Consider the following 19,733-nt stretch of genomic DNA (forward strand, 5'->3'; position numbering starts at 1 on the left):
ATTACCTTAAATATAACATGTCCACCAACAAGCACGACCATCCCACTCACCTCTGGAACAAAGTGTTGTTCAAATATTCAAACAGGTATTTATAAACGGGTTTTAACCTGCTTTCTTGTCTCCCAGCAACCACTGAAATGGGTTAAAATGGTTTTCATGTGTATATTTTTTTCATGATGCATTTATATAAATATCTCGTTAATTATATTTTTACAATTCGTATTTTATTTCAATAATTCTATTTCGTGTCGTTTTATGATCTCAAAGAAAACTTGGTTTAATCTGCTAATTGAAGCTCCCCATGTTAGCGTACATCTAACAAGTTGTTTTAATCTATTGATGAGTACAGTGCTGTGTTAGTAAACGTGTGACGACTTTTTTCAATCAAATATACTAGTGCGGGCCCGTACGTGGAAAAAAAAAAAAACTGGATTGGGGTATTGTTTCCATTATATCAGACCAACCGTATCATAAATGGCCATAACTTGGGAAACAGCTGAAATGGATGAAGAAGAACGACATCAAACCTTGAAAAGGCACATACTCAGGTCCCCAGCGTCAATTGTGACGTCATATCAAAAAAAAAAAAGAATTGTGTTTGTGACGACCATCGTGACGTCATAGCACCGTGTCCTGTCATTGGTTGATAAATAAATGGCCGTAACTTGGGAACCGCTTGTCCGATTAATATCAAACCTTGAAAAGGCACATCCTCAGGTCCCCAGCAATTTTCTGGCAAGTTTCAATTAGATCGGACCAGTGGTTGTCGAGAAACAGTGATCGCAGACACACACACACACACACACACACACACACACACACACACACACACACACACACACACACACACACACACACACATACACACACACACACACACACACATACACATTGCCGGAATTATAGATAGATATCATATGTATATATATATATATATATATATATATATATATATATATATATATATATATATATATATATGTGTGCGGGCCCGTAGGTGCATGGCCATACGTGCAAAAAAAAAAAACAAAAAAAAACTTTCAAACCGCGTGCCAGAAACAACAACCACACAGGCTGTTCCTTCACTCTCACATGCCCGTGCATGCAAAAAAAACAAAAACATTAATTGTGACGTCAATAGTGATGTCATAGCACCGTGTCCTGTCATTGGTTGAAAAATAAATGGCCGTAACTTGGGAACCGCTTGTCCGATTAATATCAAACCTTGAAAGGCACATCCACGGGTCCCCAGCAATATACCTGGCAAGTTTCAATCAGATCGGACCAGTGGTTGTCGAGAAACGGCAGTCGCAGACAAACACACATACAGACAGACAGACACACATACAGAGATTGCTGGAGACACACACACAGAGATTGCACACGCAGACAAACACACATACAGACAGACAGACAGACACACACAGAGATGAATTAAGGGGGGGGGCGATAAGGAGGGAAAGGGGGGGTGGGAGGGAAAAGGTTATCTATCTATCTATAATTCCAGCAGTCTCTGTGTGTGTCTGTCTGTTTGTCTGTCTGTTTGTCTGTCTGCGATCGCCGTTTCTCGACGACCGCCAGTCCGATCTCATTGAAACTTGCCAGGAATATTGCCGGGGACCCGCGGATGTGCCTTTTCGAGGTTTGATATCGATCGGACGAGCGGTTCCCAAGTTACGGCCATTTTATTGCCTTTTCAGTGTTGAAAAGGTGTATATATGGCAGCTGAAGGTGTCGTTCCACCTTCTCACCTTATCATGCCATTTGTTTCCCAAATTATTAATAACCGGACGATCACCGGTCCAATGGGATTGAAACTTGCCAGGAATATTGCCGGGGCCCCGCGGATGTGCCTTTTCAAGGTTTGATATCAATCGGACGAGCGGTTCCCAAGTTACGGCCATGTATCTGTGAACCAATGACAGGACACGGTGCTCTGACTTCACGAATGACGTCACAATTAATGTTTATTTAATTATTAAATTTTTGAAGGATTGACGTCACAATTCTTCTTCGTTTGGTATGACGTCACAATCGACACTAGGGACCTGGGTATGTGCCTTTTCAAAGTTTGATATCGTTCCTCCTCATCCATTTCAGCTGTTTCCCAAGTGTCTCCCAAGGTTTGAAAGCTGTTCTTTCCCAAGGTTTGAATTAATTAATTAATCCCAAGGTTTGATTATTATTTAATTATTACTTTATTTAATTATTTACTCCCAAGGTTTGATTATTATTCAAATTATTAATTAATCCCAAGGTTTGAATTTTCCCGAGGGAAACAGCTGGGAAACATACTCTTAGTCCGTTTTCCACCCGTATATGTTCTGTACTCAACCTTGTTGTCATGAGAAGTGTATTGTTTTTTGATGGTTTCATACTCACATGGGTCTATAGAGAAAATTTGTCTTGGTCGCCGGAGCGGCAACCTTGGGGAACTCCGCTAATTTGCATAAATCCAAGATAGCCACCACGGGCGGGGGTGGAATATAACTTTTCAACCAATTAACTTACAATCACGTGTGATACCTCTTTTCTGTATAATTTTGACCTGAGGAATCGATTTCTCAGGTCAAATTTGTGATTTGGGATCAATTCAGGGTCAAAGGTGAAGTTCAAGGTCTTTTTCAGCCAAAAATGAAATAATATAATCATGAAATTTTCAGAGCGATGGTGGTCAAGCGTTTATTCATTAACGGCGATCACTCCCATTCATCATCAGAGCCGAATGCAAGATCAAGATGTTCAGTTTCCTCGTCATCTTCCACATCTGCTTCTCCTTCCTCTTCCATTTCATCTTGGTCTTCGTCTCCTGTCTTGAACGGGTTGAAACAGGCGTCACTACAAACAAAAGCGCAGTACACAGTGCATGATATCTTTCCATGGTGACAGCTGCAACGTTCAGTGCCGCACGCCTTCACTGCCGCCTTACAGCCGCACCGCACTACATCCATGAGATCTTGGGGTCCTGGGGGCTGATCGGAGGTTGCTGGTACTGGGGTGTCATCTTTTATTTCCCACCCATACTTCGTGATGTCAAGTTCAGGTGGAGCCTGCTGGTCAGCAGATTTTGCAAGTATGGTCTGCATCCCTGACTTAGCACGGCCATACTCCAGCATACCTGCGGGATGAGGTTGTTGGAATTCATGTGAGAGGACATGGGTAGTGCGTCGACCATTGGGTGTGGATACCTGGAGATCGAAGTTGTCAAACCACGTGAAGATGGCGCCGACGGTTCTACACAACCCCATGAACTGGTGGAGAACCTGTGCATTGTCATCTTGTAGATGAGCGGCCAATTTTCGGAATCTCAGGGCCTCATCATACGAGGTCGTGAAGCCATGTTCATGAAGGGGTTTGAGAAGTTTGGAACTGCCGTGCCTGTGCAACAGTTTGATGGCCAGTCCTAATGTTGTCTGATTTCTGGTTCCTGTAACGTGTCTCTGAATTGACTGGCTCAGGCTCAGAGATTTATTGGTCACTTTACCACCGGAGACCAGGTCCGAAACCAACTTCAACAAACTTGGACTGGTCGCCTTGATTGTGTTGGCCTGTGTAAACTCTGATAGGTCGTAATTGGCACTGTTGTACTTGACCGACCGTGCCTCATGCTTGATCTGCCTCACCACGGAAGCAATGCTCCTCTCATCCGTATCATCTACCTTAACTATCTTGAGACTTTTAGCAACGGACTCACGGAAACCAACAATGGCAGCACAGCCATCTACCCGAACAACGGTAACATCCTTACTCATGCAGTCAGTCAACTTACTTTACATGTCACGTCGAGCGAGCTTGCCACCTCGATCCGAGTACAGGGAATGCAGTTCAACACTATTCCATATTCTGGACCTGTCTCGGTTAATGTACTCAATGACTTCCTTCAGAGCATTTTCATCTGCACTACCAGTTGGCAAATCGGCATATGTGGGGACTTTCTTGAAACTGTTATAGCAGCGGACATGGTACTTGCACTCAGCAGAAGGTAGATCAGAAACAAAAGCAAGGTGCAACTTGACCCTTCTAGCGACATCATCATGACGCTGCTCAGCAACATCAAGGAGCCTATCTTTCATCGTTGGGAGTGGGTTACGTTCTGTGTCAAAATCTTCTTTGGTCATACACTCACGAACGCGGTCCCATCTTTCTGGGTGTCTGTCATCAATGGGTAAACATTCCTCACGACAGAACATACAATCACGTTTGTACTCAAACACACCTTTGTCGGCTACCTTAGAATGAGGCCTTGTAGTTGTCCTTACACCCTCATCTTCAGCCTTTCTTTTCTGTGACTTTCTCACTCTCTCAATTTTCTCTTTTGATGTATAAGTACAGTCGCAACCTTTGTGGCAGGCTATGCTTGCCGCATCTCCACCAACATCAATGATGTTCTGTAGCTTAGCCTGCAGGTCTCCATCTCCACGGGATTTGGCGCACGAGATGAGCTTCTTGATCCCGATCTCAGTGAATTTCGTTTCTTCTCCGTGACACACGTGGAGAAGACACCTTGAGTCAACCATCATACGTTTCTCTGAAAAGAAGAAGAGGTGAGATTAGAATCAATGGGATCGTTCATCAACTATCGAGTAGGAGTGATCTGCAGTTGATGCAGTGGTCAAAACGTTTTAAACCCCTCAATAGTCCAAAAATGACATTGAACTTGACCTTTGACCCTGAATTTGACCCCTGAACCACACAACTGACCTCAGAAATCGATTCCTCACCTCGAAATTATACGGAAAAAAATGTATCACACGTGATTGTAGGTTGATTGGTTGAAAAGTTATTTTCCACCTCCGTCTGCGGTGGCCATCTTGGATTTATACAAATTAATTATCGGAGTTCCCCAAGGTTGTCACTCCGGCAACCAAGCTAAATTTTTTCTATAGACCCATGCGAGTACGAAACCATCAAAAAAAACAATACACTTCTCGCAACAACAAGGTACTCAACCTGGCAACTGGACTATCAGGTCCCCAGTGTCAATTGTGACGTCATATCAAACACAGAAGAAGAATTGTGACGCCTCCTCTCTCTCGTCCCCCCTCTCTTGAATTGTGACGCCCCCCTCTCTCGCCCCTCCTCTCTCCCCCTCTCTTGAATTGTGACGCTTCCTCTCTCTCTCGCCCCTCCTCTCCTGAATTGTGACGCCCCTCTCTCTCTCGCCTATCTATAATTATAGATAGAATTGTGACCTCTCTCTCGCCCCTCCTCTCTTGAATTGTGACGCTTCCTCTCTCTCTCACCCCTCCTCTCTTGAATTGTGACGCCCCTCTCTCTCTCGCCTATCTATAATTATAGATAGAATTGTGACCTCTCTCTCGCCCCTCCTCTCTTGAATTGTGACGCCCCTCTCTCTCTTGCCTATCTATAATTATAGATAGAATTGTGACCTCTCTCTCGCCCCTCCTCTCTTGAATTGTGACGCCCCCCTCTCTCTCACCGATCTATAATTATAGATATAATTGTGACCTCTCTCTCGCCCCTCCTCTCTCCCCTCTCTTGAATTGTGACGCCCCCTCTCTCTCTCTCTCTCGCCTATCTATAATTATAGATAGATAATCTATATAACTCTCCCCCCTCTCTCGCACCTACTCTCTCCTCCTCTCTTGAATTGTGACGCCCCCCTCTCCCCCTCCCCACTCTCGCCCTCCTCTCTCACCCCTCTGTAAATGTATTCACAAATGTCTTCCTTTCCAACACTGAAAAAAGCAAGCTGTAATTATATATGAGGACGATGAGTGGGCCCCGTTGGTCCGATGGACCAAATTTTCATTGGTCTTCACAGCTTTGTTGCATACCCACCTGCTGCACTGCTTGAGCATTAGCTTGCCTTTCACGAAGCCCAGGTATGCTTGGAGCCAGCATGGGGATTATACAGTGTGTTCGTTATTATTATTGTCTTATGATATTACTATCATTATTATTGTTGTAAATATTATTAGTACTAGTGCGGGCCAGGAGGTGCGTGCCCGTAGGTGCGTGCCCGTAGGTGCACGCCAGTATGTGCAGCTTCGTTCCTTCGCTCTAGTAAACAACGACTGGATTGGGGCATTGTTTCAATGAGATCGGACCAACCGTATCATAAATGGCCATAACTTGGGAAACACCTGGGAAACATACTCAGTAATATATATAATACATACTCAGTAATATATGTGTATATATGTAATGTATCTCGACCTCACAATCAAAACAATATATATATATATATACACATAATTATACATTTGAAATAATATAAGGTCTTTGTGGTTGGGATTATCCATTGTAATTATTAAAATGCACAGCCAACCAAAATGATAAAACTCGACCAAACTCGTACCTATTGTAATACAAACTCGCATGAGCTGATCAAGTCTCAAGGTGACGTTTCATTCATGACACACAAACGGTGAACAATCAAGTGTGTGGCCTATTTTATTCTGCCTTGTGTTAATCCTCTTCTGGTCCAACACATTGATGTTCGGAGCGGAAAACAAAATTATTACTTTTCTCCCTGTTGTTCACGCTAATCATCCTCGCTTGATTGTCTGCTCCCTCTGCATCTGTTTCGTGCGTGATCTGGTAAAATAAGTATGGGCATAAAAACTTGCCAAGTTATTGGGCATGCATTGTACATCTGGGTTGGTCCTCCTTGGTGACGTGATGTGGTCACCTGGTCCTGTTGTTGGCGGGGTTGGAGTATGGGTGGAGCGAGTCTGCCTCGGTGAAGATTGTGTGATTGGGCAGACCTGTGCTGGAGTGATTGGTGTGTCCTCTGGGTTTAATGTTCTCTGCACGTTGTGGGTTATTTGTGGTCCACACTGTCCTCGTTTTTGGAGTTTGCACCAACCACTTTCTGCTTTCTGGATCAAGGGGTAGTAATGAGCGGGATGTTCTAATGTTTCTTCTGTTAATCCGTCATCCTGTTATGCAGCATGCCAAGATTCCAAAATTAGTCGGCGGTGTGTGTTTGGTGTGACGTCCAGCTGATATGACGTGCTATGGGTGACAGTGAGGCTTTTCCCAGCCTCGTAGCTCTGGTATGTTAATTTATCCCTTCCATAAGCTGTGCCACACTCACATACCGTGCGATCTACCACATCCAATCTGTCCCCAAATGGTACTTCATGTTTCAATTGAGTGATGGCATGACGAATGGTGTCGAGGGGATTGATTGCTACCTGGATTTGTGCCCTACCTATGATTTTGACAATCTTCTCTGATATAATACCAGGTAATATGGTAAGACACAGAAACCACGTTTGTCTTCTTCTTCTTCTTCCTCCTCCTCTCTTTGTTATATCCTCATTGGTTCACTAAGTCTGGGTATCATTCTTTTGTCAGATCCATTTAGTGTTAGAATGTCTCCCACCTGTCTAATTTCATTGATTGCAGCATTTTTGGAAGATGAAACCTGCCAAGCTCTGGAAGTCAGGGTGCGGGCAACACTACGCTTCTGTGTGATGTGGCGGCACGAGTTGAAGTCCAGTAGTTTAGTTGTGTCTATCTGGGTTTCCGATATACTGACGTTTTCAAGGTGCCAGCTGGTTGTCATTGAACCTCCACATGTAGGAACGGTAGCTTGTTCAATTTCCACGGTGAATTTAATGCTCGGGAAGAACCTGACACGGCTGCTCGAGAAGGTCAGCCTGGTACAATTGCAAACGTGTCATCAACATATCTGACCCAGAAACGTGGCAGCCAAAGTCCTCCGTTATCAAGTTTGCCTCAACAGCAGTGATCCCGTTGCCGAGCCAAAAATCTGTTGATGGCGCTCTCCATCGTAAAGGAGGGTTGTGCTGTCGAGGCAGGTTCTGAGTACATTTGTGACGTCATTCCAAGTCAAGTTGCCATCTCTACACGTCTGATTGTTCCAAACGTTCTCTTGTTGCTGGGATTGCACCGTCCATAGGGATGTTGGTGAACAGGGAAATCACATCAAAATTATTGCCAGAGTGGAGTCGGAAATTAAAAACGTCCACACTGAAGACAACATTAACATAAGCAATGGGCTCTCCGAAAAGGTTGAAGTTTTTCTCAGAAGGGAAAAAAAAAACACAAAGCAATTTATTTGGACACAAAACCACAAAGAATTGGACACAACGCACTTAAAAAAGCTCAAAGAGACGACCTGGTTTTTTTTGCACCAGCTGATCAAGGCAGAACTGTAGTCGTTATGAAAAAGGATACATATCACCAAAAATGGTCTCACTATTGGCAGATAGGAACACTTACCAGAAACTGGATTAGGATCCCACACCAAATCAAAAAAAAAAAAACGACTATTAACCAAAATCTGTCATTATTAAAACGACAAGGCAGACGAGGTAACCGAGATTATCGTAGTTTCGATGACAACAAGGGATTGGCTCCAAAAAAAACAAAACAGAAGGAACGGTTAAAAACAGTTTTGAGTTTGGAAAAAAAAAAAAAAGACTTGAAAGACATGATGAGACAAGATGATGAGATCATGGTTGCTTTTGATGTGATTTCCCTGTTTACCAACATCCCTATGGACGGTGCAATCCCAGCCACGACAGAACATTTGGAACAATTAGACAAGCCCGAGTTGGTTTTTGTCCCTTTGGGGATCAGTCAACCGAACAGACAACCAACTCAGGCTCGTAGGCATGTACACAGCACGACAACTATTCCCTGTGCCTCTGCAATTGATTACCATTAACTGAATAATCCTTGGCAGTGTGCAGAGCAATATCGTATCGGCCGGTTTAAAATCCTGAGTAGAGGACGCAGTTTAGCTCACCTTCATGCAATGGTGGCCACGTTCATCAGGTCAACCAACCCGATTCTTTATAGACAGAAAGAATTTGTCCAAACTTTATATCAATTATGACTATGATGGCATGACTGTGTGACAACTGTACCACAGTCAACGTCGAGTCATCATGAAAACTGCACCCCCTTCATGGTTTCTCCCCTCCCCCCTTCTATCTCTCAGCTAATTAGCATTACGGTTCCACCGGCACATTGGTGATTCATCTCCGCCGAATGATTATTCATGATGCTCTGTGGTTCCACCAATCAGGTAATCCCATCCTTTCTTTCTCTCAACCAATCGACATTGAGGACATCACATTGTAACTGTATAAATGAGAGTTTGGTTCTTCGTCGACTTGTGGTTTTATCCGAAGGAGTGCAAGTGAAAAAGCTTTGATATTGGCTATTTTATTTAAATTTTGGTGTACAAATCGAAGTAACATTGTATGTACGTGTATATACATGTATATACACTGATGAGCCAAAACATTATGACCACCTGCCTAATATGCTGTTGGTCCTCCATGTGCCGCCAAAACAGCGCCGAGGCATGGACTCTACAAGACCCCTGAAGTTGTCCTGTGGTATCTGGCACCAACACACTAGCAGCAGATCCTTCAAGTCCTATAAGTTGCAGACTTGTCGGTCCAGCACATCCCATAGATGCTCAATCGGATTGAGATCTGGAGAATTTGGAGGCCAGGGCAACAGCATGAACACTTCATGTTCCTCAAACCATTCCCGAACAATGTGTGCAGTGTGGCAGGGCGCATTATCCTGCTGAAAGAGGCCACTGCCATCAGGGAATACCATTGCCATGAAGGGGTGTACTTGGTCTGCAATGATGTTTAGGTAGGTGACACATGTCAAATTGACATCTACATGAATGGCCGGACCCAGGCTTTCCCAGCAGAACATTTCCCGGAGCATCACCCTACCTCCACCGGCTTGTCGTCTTCCCACAGTGCATCCTGGAGCCATCACTTCCCCAGGTAAACGGTGCACACGTACATGACCATCCACGTGATCTAAAAGAAAACGGGACTCATCGGACCAGGCGACCTTCTTCCATTGCTCCAAGGTCCAGCTCCGACGCTCGTGTGCCCATTGTAGGTGCTTTCGACGGTGGACAGAAGTCATAATGGGCACTCTGACCGGTCTGCGGTTATGCAGCAGGGTGCGATGCACTGTGGATTGTGACACATTCCTCCCATGACCACCATGAAATTTTCTGTCGGTTCGGACCAGACGGGATAGTCTTCATTGCCCTCGCGCATCGATGAGCCTTGGGCGCCCAACACCCTGTCCCGATTTGTGGTTTGTCCCTCCTCGGACCACTGTCGGGAGGTACTCACCACTGCTCACCGGGAGCACCCCCACATGCCTTACCGTTTCAGAGATGCTCTGACCCAGTTGTCTGGCCATAACAATTTGGCACTTGTCAAAGTCGCTCAGGTCTTCACTCCTGCCCATTTCTCTTGCATCCAACACATCAACTTCAAGAACTGACTGTTCACTTGCTGCCTAACATATCCCACTCCTTGACAGGTACCATTGTACCGGGAATTGTAGTGTGCGCCTGTAATCCGGCTACTCGGAGGGTTGGGTTGGAGGATCGCTTGAGGACGGGAGCTCTGCACTGGGCCGTGCTGTGAGAGGGTGTAGGGCAGCCCAGAATCATGGCGAAACCCAATCCTTATCCCTGTGTGGTAAGAGGCGACCAGGGTTGCCTCAGGAAGGGCATCCGGCGTAAAACCTATGCCAAATCAGTATGTGGATCATAACGGATGATCTGCTGTGGCGACCCCGAAAGGAATCAACCGAAAGACGAACAACAATAACAACAACTTGACAGGTACCATTGTAACAAGATAATCAATGTTATTCACTTCACCTGTCAGTGGTCAAAATGTTTTGGCTCATCAGTGTATATGTATTTAAGCCAAAACAGCTGTTTACTTTAAGCAAGTAAGGCTTAAGCAAACCAATATAGCAATGTTCCCTCCTTCTCTATACAGTACGTACACAAGAAAATGTGAAATTTCCAAAGCATTAAACTTATCTTTTTCTACTGTCTGGAGAATTATATTGAGTGAACAAAATATTCAGGAAAGTAACAAAATTAACCAGCTTCCTTGAGCTATATGATTTAATGCATTCACTGCTAGACCTCCTGCCCTGTCTCCCAGAGGAAGTGCTGATCCATAGCATCTGCCATATGTGTCTATATTTTTGGAGGTTTCACGAGGTGTTCTACAAGGAATCGAAGCAAATGTAGTTAAAAAACAAAAACGGACGTTTTAAAATAAAGTTATAACGTTTGCGCGGACCCCGAACCAATGTTCCATATGACAGTGCACAGACGAGCTGGCAAAATGGTGGATTTTTTGCAATGTTGATTTCACGGGCAATTGAACTTAAAGATCTTTTCATCGTTGATCTGCATTACGCAGCAACTCTTTTGTGGATAGACATTTTATTTCAATGATTCATTTTATTTCATCAACTGCTGTGTGTGTGGTGAAGATGGACTTTAAAGTTAAAAGGATCCTTTGTGGTATGCGGTGACAGCCTGGCCAAATGTTCCTTATCAACCAATTAATTGGAGTGTTTGCATGAGTGCTTAAGCCATATGCCGAACGCCCATTGTCGACAGCAGTACCGCACTGCGTCATTCCGAGTGAATCGTTCGCTTACTGTGGATGCTTTTGCTGCGCTCAATCAGAGCCAGTGGTTCGTGCTCAGTCACCCCGAGCGAGTGGGTCGTGCTCAGTCACCCCGAGCGAGTCGGTCGTGATCAATCACCCTGAGCGAGTGGGTCGTGCTCCGTCACCCCGAGAGAGTGGTTCATGCTCCATCAACCCGAGTGGTTCGTGCTCCTTCACCCTGAGAAAGGGGATCGTGCTCCGTCATCCTGAGCGAGTGGTTCTTGCTCCCTCACCCTGAGCGAGTGGTTCGTGCTCCCTCACCCGAGCGAGTGATTCGTGCTCCCTCACCCGAGCGAGTGATTCGCGCGTCCTCACCCGAGCGAGTGGTTCGCGCGTCCTCACCCTGAGCGAGTGGTTCGTGCTCCCTCACCCTGAGCGAGTGGTTCGTGCTCCCTCACCCTGAGCGAGTGGTTCGTGCTCCCTCACCCTGAGCGAGTGGTTCGTGCTCCCTCACCCTGAGCGAGTGGTTGGTGCTCCCTCACCCTGAGCGAGTGGTTCGTGCTCCCTCACCCTGAGCGAGTGGTTCGTGCTCCGTCACCCTGAGCCAGTGGTTCGTGCTCCGTCACCCTGAGCCAGTGGTTCATGCTCCGTAACCCTCCCCTTATTTCCCTTACATTTTCATTCATTTGTTCACCCATCTTGTCCATTCGTTCCATTAACTTTCCGAACATGGCCTTACACACGCTTGCACCTTACATGCGAAGTCATTACACCCGCTTTCTGGCTCGATGGCTCAGGAATGAGGAAGGTTCCGCCCCTAATCCTCATGAATCCTCAAAACCAGCTCGCTTCCTTCATCCTCGCTGCTTCCTCTGACTGCAAAATCCTGCAAATCAGCAATTTTGTACAGGGGTGTTCTTCCTGCACACACCAAGGAATTTCAAAAAATAAAATTACTTTTCAATTTGCAGTGTGATCCCCTGCGCCCAACACCAATTACCTATCAATTTAGAAGTCCTCGGGTTCTAAATCCACACTCCTGACACCAATGTAGCATTGATGGCTCAACTAACGTCGAGCTATTGTCCCGAGCGGCTTAACTCCTGATTACACGTTCCAAATCAATGGCGGATAACACGAGCCCGCGTGTCAAGAGGAGAGACTCGAAAACCCAACAGCTTTAAAAAGCAATGGGTTTATTTCCCGAACCACAAACATTAACTCAGGGATGATGTAATCGCGACATCGGAGATGATGGCAGGTTCGGTAGGGAAGATAAGGGGACACAAAATCGATAAATAATTATGTACAATGTGAATAACCCCTATGGCGCCACATACACCGATCTAGTCACCGACGATAAGGGGACAAAATCAGGGGGACTCAGCTCTGGCGGCAGCAGAGACGAGCAGGTGATGAGGAGGGACGAGGGTGAGGTGAGCAGACGATGGGGAGACGAAGACCAGGACGATGAGACGAAGGCACACGGGCTGGTCAACGAAACGGGGCAAGGCAGGAATGACGAAATGAGAAGAGGCAGGTAGACAGGATGATTAGGCACAGGATGAAGACAGGCAGGCAGGACAACTTCCTTCACACACTTTCAATCCTCCAAAGTGGCACAACTCTTCAGTCTTTCTCTTCAGCCATCTTTTTTTTACCTCCTCAGACCTTCCAACTGCCCCTCAGGCTCCTCCTTCTTCTCCCCAGGCAACGCTCTGCCCCTTTGGTAGGCATCTATAACTCCACCTCTGCAGGCGTTCATAGCTCTGCCCCTTGAGAAGCGACAAACACTCCTACTCTCACTCTCATGCCGAGTCTCCCGGTAGAAGTTGACATCGAGATTTTATGCACAAGTTCCGAAACCATAATCCCTGACTATTACCAAGCACCACTCACTGTATGGTGCACCTTCAAACAGGACAATTCATAAGCTCACGTCTCCCTACTTTGGTAGCATCTAACCCCCACCCTCCACAAACATAACAATCTGTGTGAAGAAGAAAGTTTGTGTGTTTGTTAATTTATGCATTTGCACCCTGCAACAACCATTGCAACCGAACTTTGCATGGCCTCCCTTTTCATCCAGTGGAAGGTCGAGGGCTATGTTTGGATTAAAAAAAAAATTGAAAAACTAAATTAAATATATGAAAAATTGGACTTCAGTCCTCAATCAGGTTTTGTGCTAATACACTGCCTGCATTTTCCCACCAGAAAGCGATCAAATAATATGTATTGTGAAGATCATATGTTGAGGTTGTCATGATTTGTTGTCAACAACACAAATTTAATCACTATAGTGTTCATACGTACGCCTGTTATTAAAAAAAAGAAAGAATGCTGTGCACAGGTTTATTACAACACCTCGATGTTTCGGCCTCGTGCAAGGAAGTTGCTGACACACTGCCGCGATTAAGTAATGTTTTGTGAATATCGTATGTTGAGGTCATATGTATGCAAGCTAATAACGGAAACTGTATACTCCCTTGGTACGTTTGTTGCCTACCTTCAATCCTCCCTGTCTTGGTGGAATCCCTCTCTTGCTTTTTAACTTCAATCTACTGCGTCACAAAGATCGGCACGGTAAGATGCCCATCAGAGCATTTCTGGAACTCCCAAGGGAACACTTCTGTTAAGAAATATCTTAACCTCCCTTACCTGCACTATACTATCACATGCCACCACAAAAGACCCCTAATGGGCATAAACAAATTGGATGCAAAGAGAATAGCAGTCTACAAGTCACGTGAGATGCCAGAGCAGACTCGGGCTCAGGTTGAAGTTTAACATGCAACACAAGCAGCTCGGCGGTCAGCTGAGGCTACAGAGCAGACACAGGCTTAGGTTGAGGATCAACGTGCAAGGCAAGCAGCCTCCAGGGCCACATGTTGGGCACCCTGAGGTGAAGCATTTTGATACAAGTCCAAGCACATTTTGCAACACACAAGATTGGTAATTCATACAAAACTACAAGGCCAACATTCTCCAATTTGTCATCCAGGAAATATTTCAACATATATATGTTGCATTGAATTTCCCAAGGTAATGCCAGGTACTTCAGCTGATATATATATATATATATATATATATATATATATATATATATATATATATATATATATATATATATATATATATATATATATATATATATATATATATATATATATATATATATATATATATATATATCTGAATCTAAAATTGCCAACAGATGCTGGAGTACGTTAGCAATCCAGTGTCCCTGTGGACATATACAGTATGTCTTTGCAGGAACCACATGGATGCAGGTATTGGTGAGCTTGATTCAGGTGGAGGGGGACAACAGTCGACTGGAGGATGTCGCGACCTTTGACCGCACACCCTGGCTCGAGCTGCATCATCAGAAGGTGCTGGAGGCTCAGAGTCCCCGAACCATCACCACTCATCTTCCCTTTAGACTCATGCCACGCAGATTGCGAGAAGGAGCTGCAAAGGTAGGGACACGACGGTGGAGATGAAGGATGTAAGATTGCTCATTTATATCCCACCAACTATGGGATTGCACAGTTGCCGTTGATTTTTCAACATTGTTTGTTCCATTCTAGGTTATTTACGTGACTCGAAACCCAAAGGATGTCCTGGTGTCCTTCTTCCATTTCTTTGCTATTCTGAAAGCGAAACCATCAGATGTCCCAAGTAAATTTGAGGACGTTTTACAGTCATTCCTCGAAGGCCAAAGTAAGAATGTCCTTTAGTTTATCATCTGTGTAAAACCACCTGGTGGTGGAGTAGATCTAAATTACTTTACCTGTATAATCCCACAGTTCGATTTCTGAACTCGTGTGTTCAGCTCACTTGGAATGTTGGTTTGCTGAGGTTCAATGTGAAAACCTCATTCAGTTTTATGGATTCTGTTTGGAGTTCCGATTTGACCCCTGCAGAAAACCTGACTTCAAATCCCATATTACTGCACCGTACGTGTTGGTCTATTGTTTACCGATTTTCTTGTAATTCATGTAAAAGTTCACCGATGTCTGTTAATGCCATTGTCCTGCGTGTGATGTATGTACAATCTACTTCCTGGAGGAGCCTTAGACCAATGCAAAGAATAAATATACAAGTTCCTGAAGAGTTCAGAGGTAATGGGTAAGGTATGTATGTTTGTAACAACAGGTGAAAGGTGTAAAGCCCATACGTCATTTAGTATTTATCATTACCTTCAGCACCGAAGGTGGACGGAGGTTATGTTTTTAACCCAATCTATCTGTCTGTCTGTCTCCAGGATATCTCAAAAAGTTGTGCATGGATTCGGACGAAATTTGGTGGAGAGGTTGGGTGTGTGACAGACAGAATGCTTAGATTGTAGTGAAGATCCGGATCCCCTAATTGTTTTTCAATGATTCTTCACCATTGAGGGATAGGACCACAAACGACACACAGCGAGATATCTCAAAAAGTTATGGACGGACAGGTTGGGTGTGCGACAATAACAAGCAGATTCAATTTTGGTTCAGGTCTGGATCTGGATCCGGCCTATCAGTGGGACACATGACGTAAACTGTTCAGCCTGGCGGAGGTATGTGCTCTTCCGAGTGCTGTTCCAGTTAATACACGAGTTTATTCCAGAGTGGAATACAAAATGAATGAATGCACCAATCATTGATTTGTTAATTACCATTGGGATTAAAAATGTTTAAAGGTGAGCAATAACACCTCTGTATAAAAGCTTTGTGTGGTGAGCAGGTTCCTATGGCGAGTGGTCTGAACACGTCCGTGGGTGGCTCAACAGCGGTTACAAAAATTTCCTGCACGTGACCTACGAGGAAATGTCCAAGGTGAGACTGAAGTGCTGCCATATATCAGGGTGTGTGTGTGTGTGTGTGGTGTGTGTGTGTGTGTGTTGAATCAGTTGTGTGCACATGTTTATAGGACCTGGCTGCTGTCATAAAGCGGATCTGCACCTTCCTGGACAAAAGCCTCACAGAGGAGCAGGTGCAGGGGGTGATGAAGCATTCTTCCTTTGAAAGTATGCGACACAACCCATTGACCAACTACAGCAAGATGGAGGAGTTATATGATCTCTCAAAGGGAGATTTTATAAGAAAAGGTGAGTTTCATTGAGCAGTCACAGGTCATGCTCGAAAAGAGGATCGATGTTAATGAAATGGTTAGCTTCTGGAATATGTTTAGCCCATCTGAGGCTCACGATGCCGAGAACTTGGTTCAAATTGCACATATCAAATGTTTTCGTCTCTTGTTTATTTACGTCCTCGTAGTTCATGTCAAAGCACACTGAGGTCCATTAATATCTTTCTTCTGCACGTGATTAAGCTGCCGAGACAATTTTTCATGGGCATGGGGCCACTACTCTGACGCAGGTACATACTCCAACGCAAGAGCCTGAGATCATTGAAAATATAATAATAAATCAAATGGCACTTACTAATGGTGTACGTTTTCAAGTAAATACATAAAGGTAAAACTCAACCTCGTTCAGATCTTGTAATTCTTCATTTTTTTTAATTTGAATTATTTGCCCTGAACTCAAGAGTGAATCTTTCTTAAATAAATGGAGAGTCTTCAAGCTTCGTTCAACCTCTCATCGTGGTATTCATGTCTATGGTCCACGAACAACCATGATCTCTCCCAGTGCACAAGATGAGTGCCTCATAATTGAGGGTGGAGGGGAGAAGCTGGGGGGAGGGGGGGAGGTGAGGGGAGGATTGCCAAATGATCCTTTCAGAAAGAGGGAGTGAGAGTGTGAGACTTGTCAGGCTTGAAAGACATATTCTAACTGTTTGACCAGGTTGTGATTTTTGTCAAGGTCTGAAGAGAGGAAGAGGCTGCAGCCTTCTTGTCTGAAGGATAAGGGATGTCATTGCAGAGGGTTCAATCCATCCATTGGGACCACACTCTGTGCAGAGCGTTGGTGCTGCCTGAGCAGTCTCCTTGTTTATTGGGCACAATCCTGCACGGGTCGCCACTCCGGCAGTGTACCAGCAAGCTGGTACTCATTTTGCTGACCTTGGTTAGGATGACAGGCTGAGTCAACCCCACCTGGTATTAATTCAACAGCTGAGTGGGATTTGAACTCAGGATCCGAGGATCCCAAGCTCACCACCCGAACCATTAAGCCAACACCAAGCATACGCAGAGGGGTTTAGTCATCAGCAAATAGATAAAGGGGATTTTCCAGAGAGTCAGAGAGATCATTGATGAAGATCAGAAATAGGACTGGGCCCAGAACGCTGCCTTGGAGCACTCCAGGGAGAGTAGATGAAAGGATTCCGTTGAGATTCGGTTCACATTTCTACTTTGCCTCCTTTCTAACACACCATTCCATTACTGCCAGGCAAAGTGGGAGACTGGAAGAATCACTTCACCGTGGCTCAGAGTGAGCGGTTTGACGTCGCGTATCGTGAGCGCATGGAGGGACTCCACCTGGATCTCACCTGGGACCTTCCCCCAAGCCGAGAAAAGCTGCCTGTTGGATCGTCCGTGTGAAAGGGTATGAAGCTGGAACGTCCAATGTTGATTCCCTGGTGCTGCATCGAATGATTTCATTTGCACCCAAATGATTAAATGAACCTCATTTCCTCCAAGTCCTTCAAGGCCTTGTAAACCCTTTCTTATTGGATCCCATTTACTCCGAGACTTCATAAAGCACAGCTAATCCTATCGACTGTGATTTCTCATGTTTGTGTTACGGTTCAAATCCTGTCGGGATCAGGCATTTTAAATATTCAGCAGTTTCCAGCTACAGTAATTCCCCTCTCTCTGGAATTCGTCTTTAGATCACGTGTTGTGTGCACCATCGTGTTCGTTCATACACGGTATTTTAATCGTTTCATCGCCATTGACACAAATACAAAAACATCATTGTTGTGGTTCCTTTGAAAAATACATCCTGACAACAGGAAGCATGTGCCCGGTGCTCAGGAAGTGGATGAAATACAAATTTAAACAAAAGTCGATTAAGAGAGAGAATTAAAAATACAAACAAATCTGCTTCATCGGCAAACGTGAACACAATTTATAAAACAGCTCGGTTAATTTCTCCAACAGAAACCAAACAAACAAACAAACGAACGAAGCCGTTTTCTTGGCAAACCTGCGGAGATCAAGGGACCCGCTGTGCGGTGAACACGTGCGATGCGATGCGACAAGCCTGCGGTGGAGTCGGGGAGGTGGAAAGAGAATACGTTAAAAACGCGGTGATTTGTGGCAAAACAAAAATGAAGGTTCATTCCTTTGTGTTGCCAATCTTCCACAAGGAAATTACAGGAACTAATTACAATCTTAATCATGTACAGATCAAGGAAATTAAAAGGGGTGGGGGTAGGTAGGTGAGCTGGGAGAATTAATATGGGGGGGCGAGGGGAAGTGGGTGGGCTAGAATGTTGTTGGGGACGATAGTTGGTTGAGGGTGGCGGGTGAGCTCGAATAATTAATGGGGGTGGGGATAGTAATTTGGGGAGGGGGTAGGTGAGGTGTAAGAATTAATGGGGGGGAGGAGATGGTAGCTGTGGGAGGGGGACAGGTGAGCTGGAAGAACTAATGGGGGGGGACAGTAGTTGGGGGAGGGTGTGCTCAATACATTCCGGTATTTAAAAGCTAATCTTGAGAAGTATCACACCCAAAATCCCAAGTAATATTTATGGTGCCGAACGTGCAGCTCCATGTCATCAGTTTTACGATAAAGCAACAGTTTTGGAAAGAAATAAAACAAAAACAAATATTTATCATTTATTGTCCTACATTGAGCAAGCCAACAAATCATGACGTGCGCAAGGCATCGCTCAACTCCTCCAAAGTTTAGTAACCAGTGTTGTAGCATCCATGGATGATGTAACCCATTTGTGATGATCCTCGAGAACACAGCACCATCGTCGAGGAATCATAAGGTGTTCAGTGAAAGCTGGTAAGGCGGTAGTTGGGGAGGCAAGCATATATGTTGCTTTTGAAAACTCGCTCATGCATTCCGTGTCCAATGCACGGAATCACCGCTTTGGAAACCGATTGGTGATCATAATAAAATACAAGGCAAACGCGTACAGGTATCTCGAGATCAGTCACGTGCTCGCTTCACCTGCATTATGGAGTTTGTGTCAAACCGAGGGGAAAACAAAGTGAGAGGGGAGGGTGGGGGCGAACAAAACAAGGAACAAAACAAAATAAAAGCAAAGAAAAAAGTTGAAAAAAAAACACGAAGGGGAAAATAAACCGCAGTCGATGGAAACGAGAACGTCTTCCACAGAGACGCGCGACAAAGCACTGTTTTCAGCGCCGTCGCACTCTTACCGATCTCACAACATCCTCATCTGCTTCACAACTTCTTCGTTA

General features: G+C 44.9%; 2 protein-coding genes across 3 annotated transcripts in view; one reads left to right on the forward strand and one right to left on the reverse strand.

Moving 5' to 3' along the window:
* The window catches only part of LOC147011325 (amine sulfotransferase-like), a 21,378-nt gene extending 3,310 nt beyond the window's left edge, over positions 1-18,068 (forward strand). Inside the window, exons 2-6 of the mRNA XM_085857005.1 lie at positions 14,682-14,884; positions 14,996-15,128; positions 16,134-16,225; positions 16,320-16,497; positions 17,743-18,068. Coding sequence (XP_085713131.1) covers positions 14,682-14,884; positions 14,996-15,128; positions 16,134-16,225; positions 16,320-16,497; positions 17,743-17,894 — 758 coding nt within the window. The 3' untranslated portion in view covers positions 17,895-18,068. The remainder of the gene's footprint in view (positions 1-14,681; positions 14,885-14,995; positions 15,129-16,133; positions 16,226-16,319; positions 16,498-17,742) is intronic.
* Positions 12,588-19,733, reverse strand: part of ZUP1 (zinc finger containing ubiquitin peptidase 1) — a 23,919-nt gene continuing 16,773 nt past the window's right edge. For both annotated transcript variants that reach the window (XM_085857003.1, XM_085857001.1), the window contains 2 exons: positions 18,502-18,558; positions 12,588-14,876 (listed from right to left, as the gene is read on the reverse strand). In XM_085857003.1, the coding sequence (XP_085713129.1) occupies positions 18,511-18,558 (48 nt within the window). In that variant the 3' untranslated portion in view covers positions 12,588-14,876; positions 18,502-18,510. The remainder of the gene's footprint in view (positions 14,877-18,501; positions 18,559-19,733) is intronic.

This window comes from Eptatretus burgeri, chromosome 15 (assembly GCF_056783735.1).
Source record: "Eptatretus burgeri isolate ZD-2024b chromosome 15, Ebu_testis_v1, whole genome shotgun sequence".
Taxonomy (NCBI): Eukaryota; Metazoa; Chordata; class Myxini; order Myxiniformes; family Myxinidae; genus Eptatretus; species Eptatretus burgeri.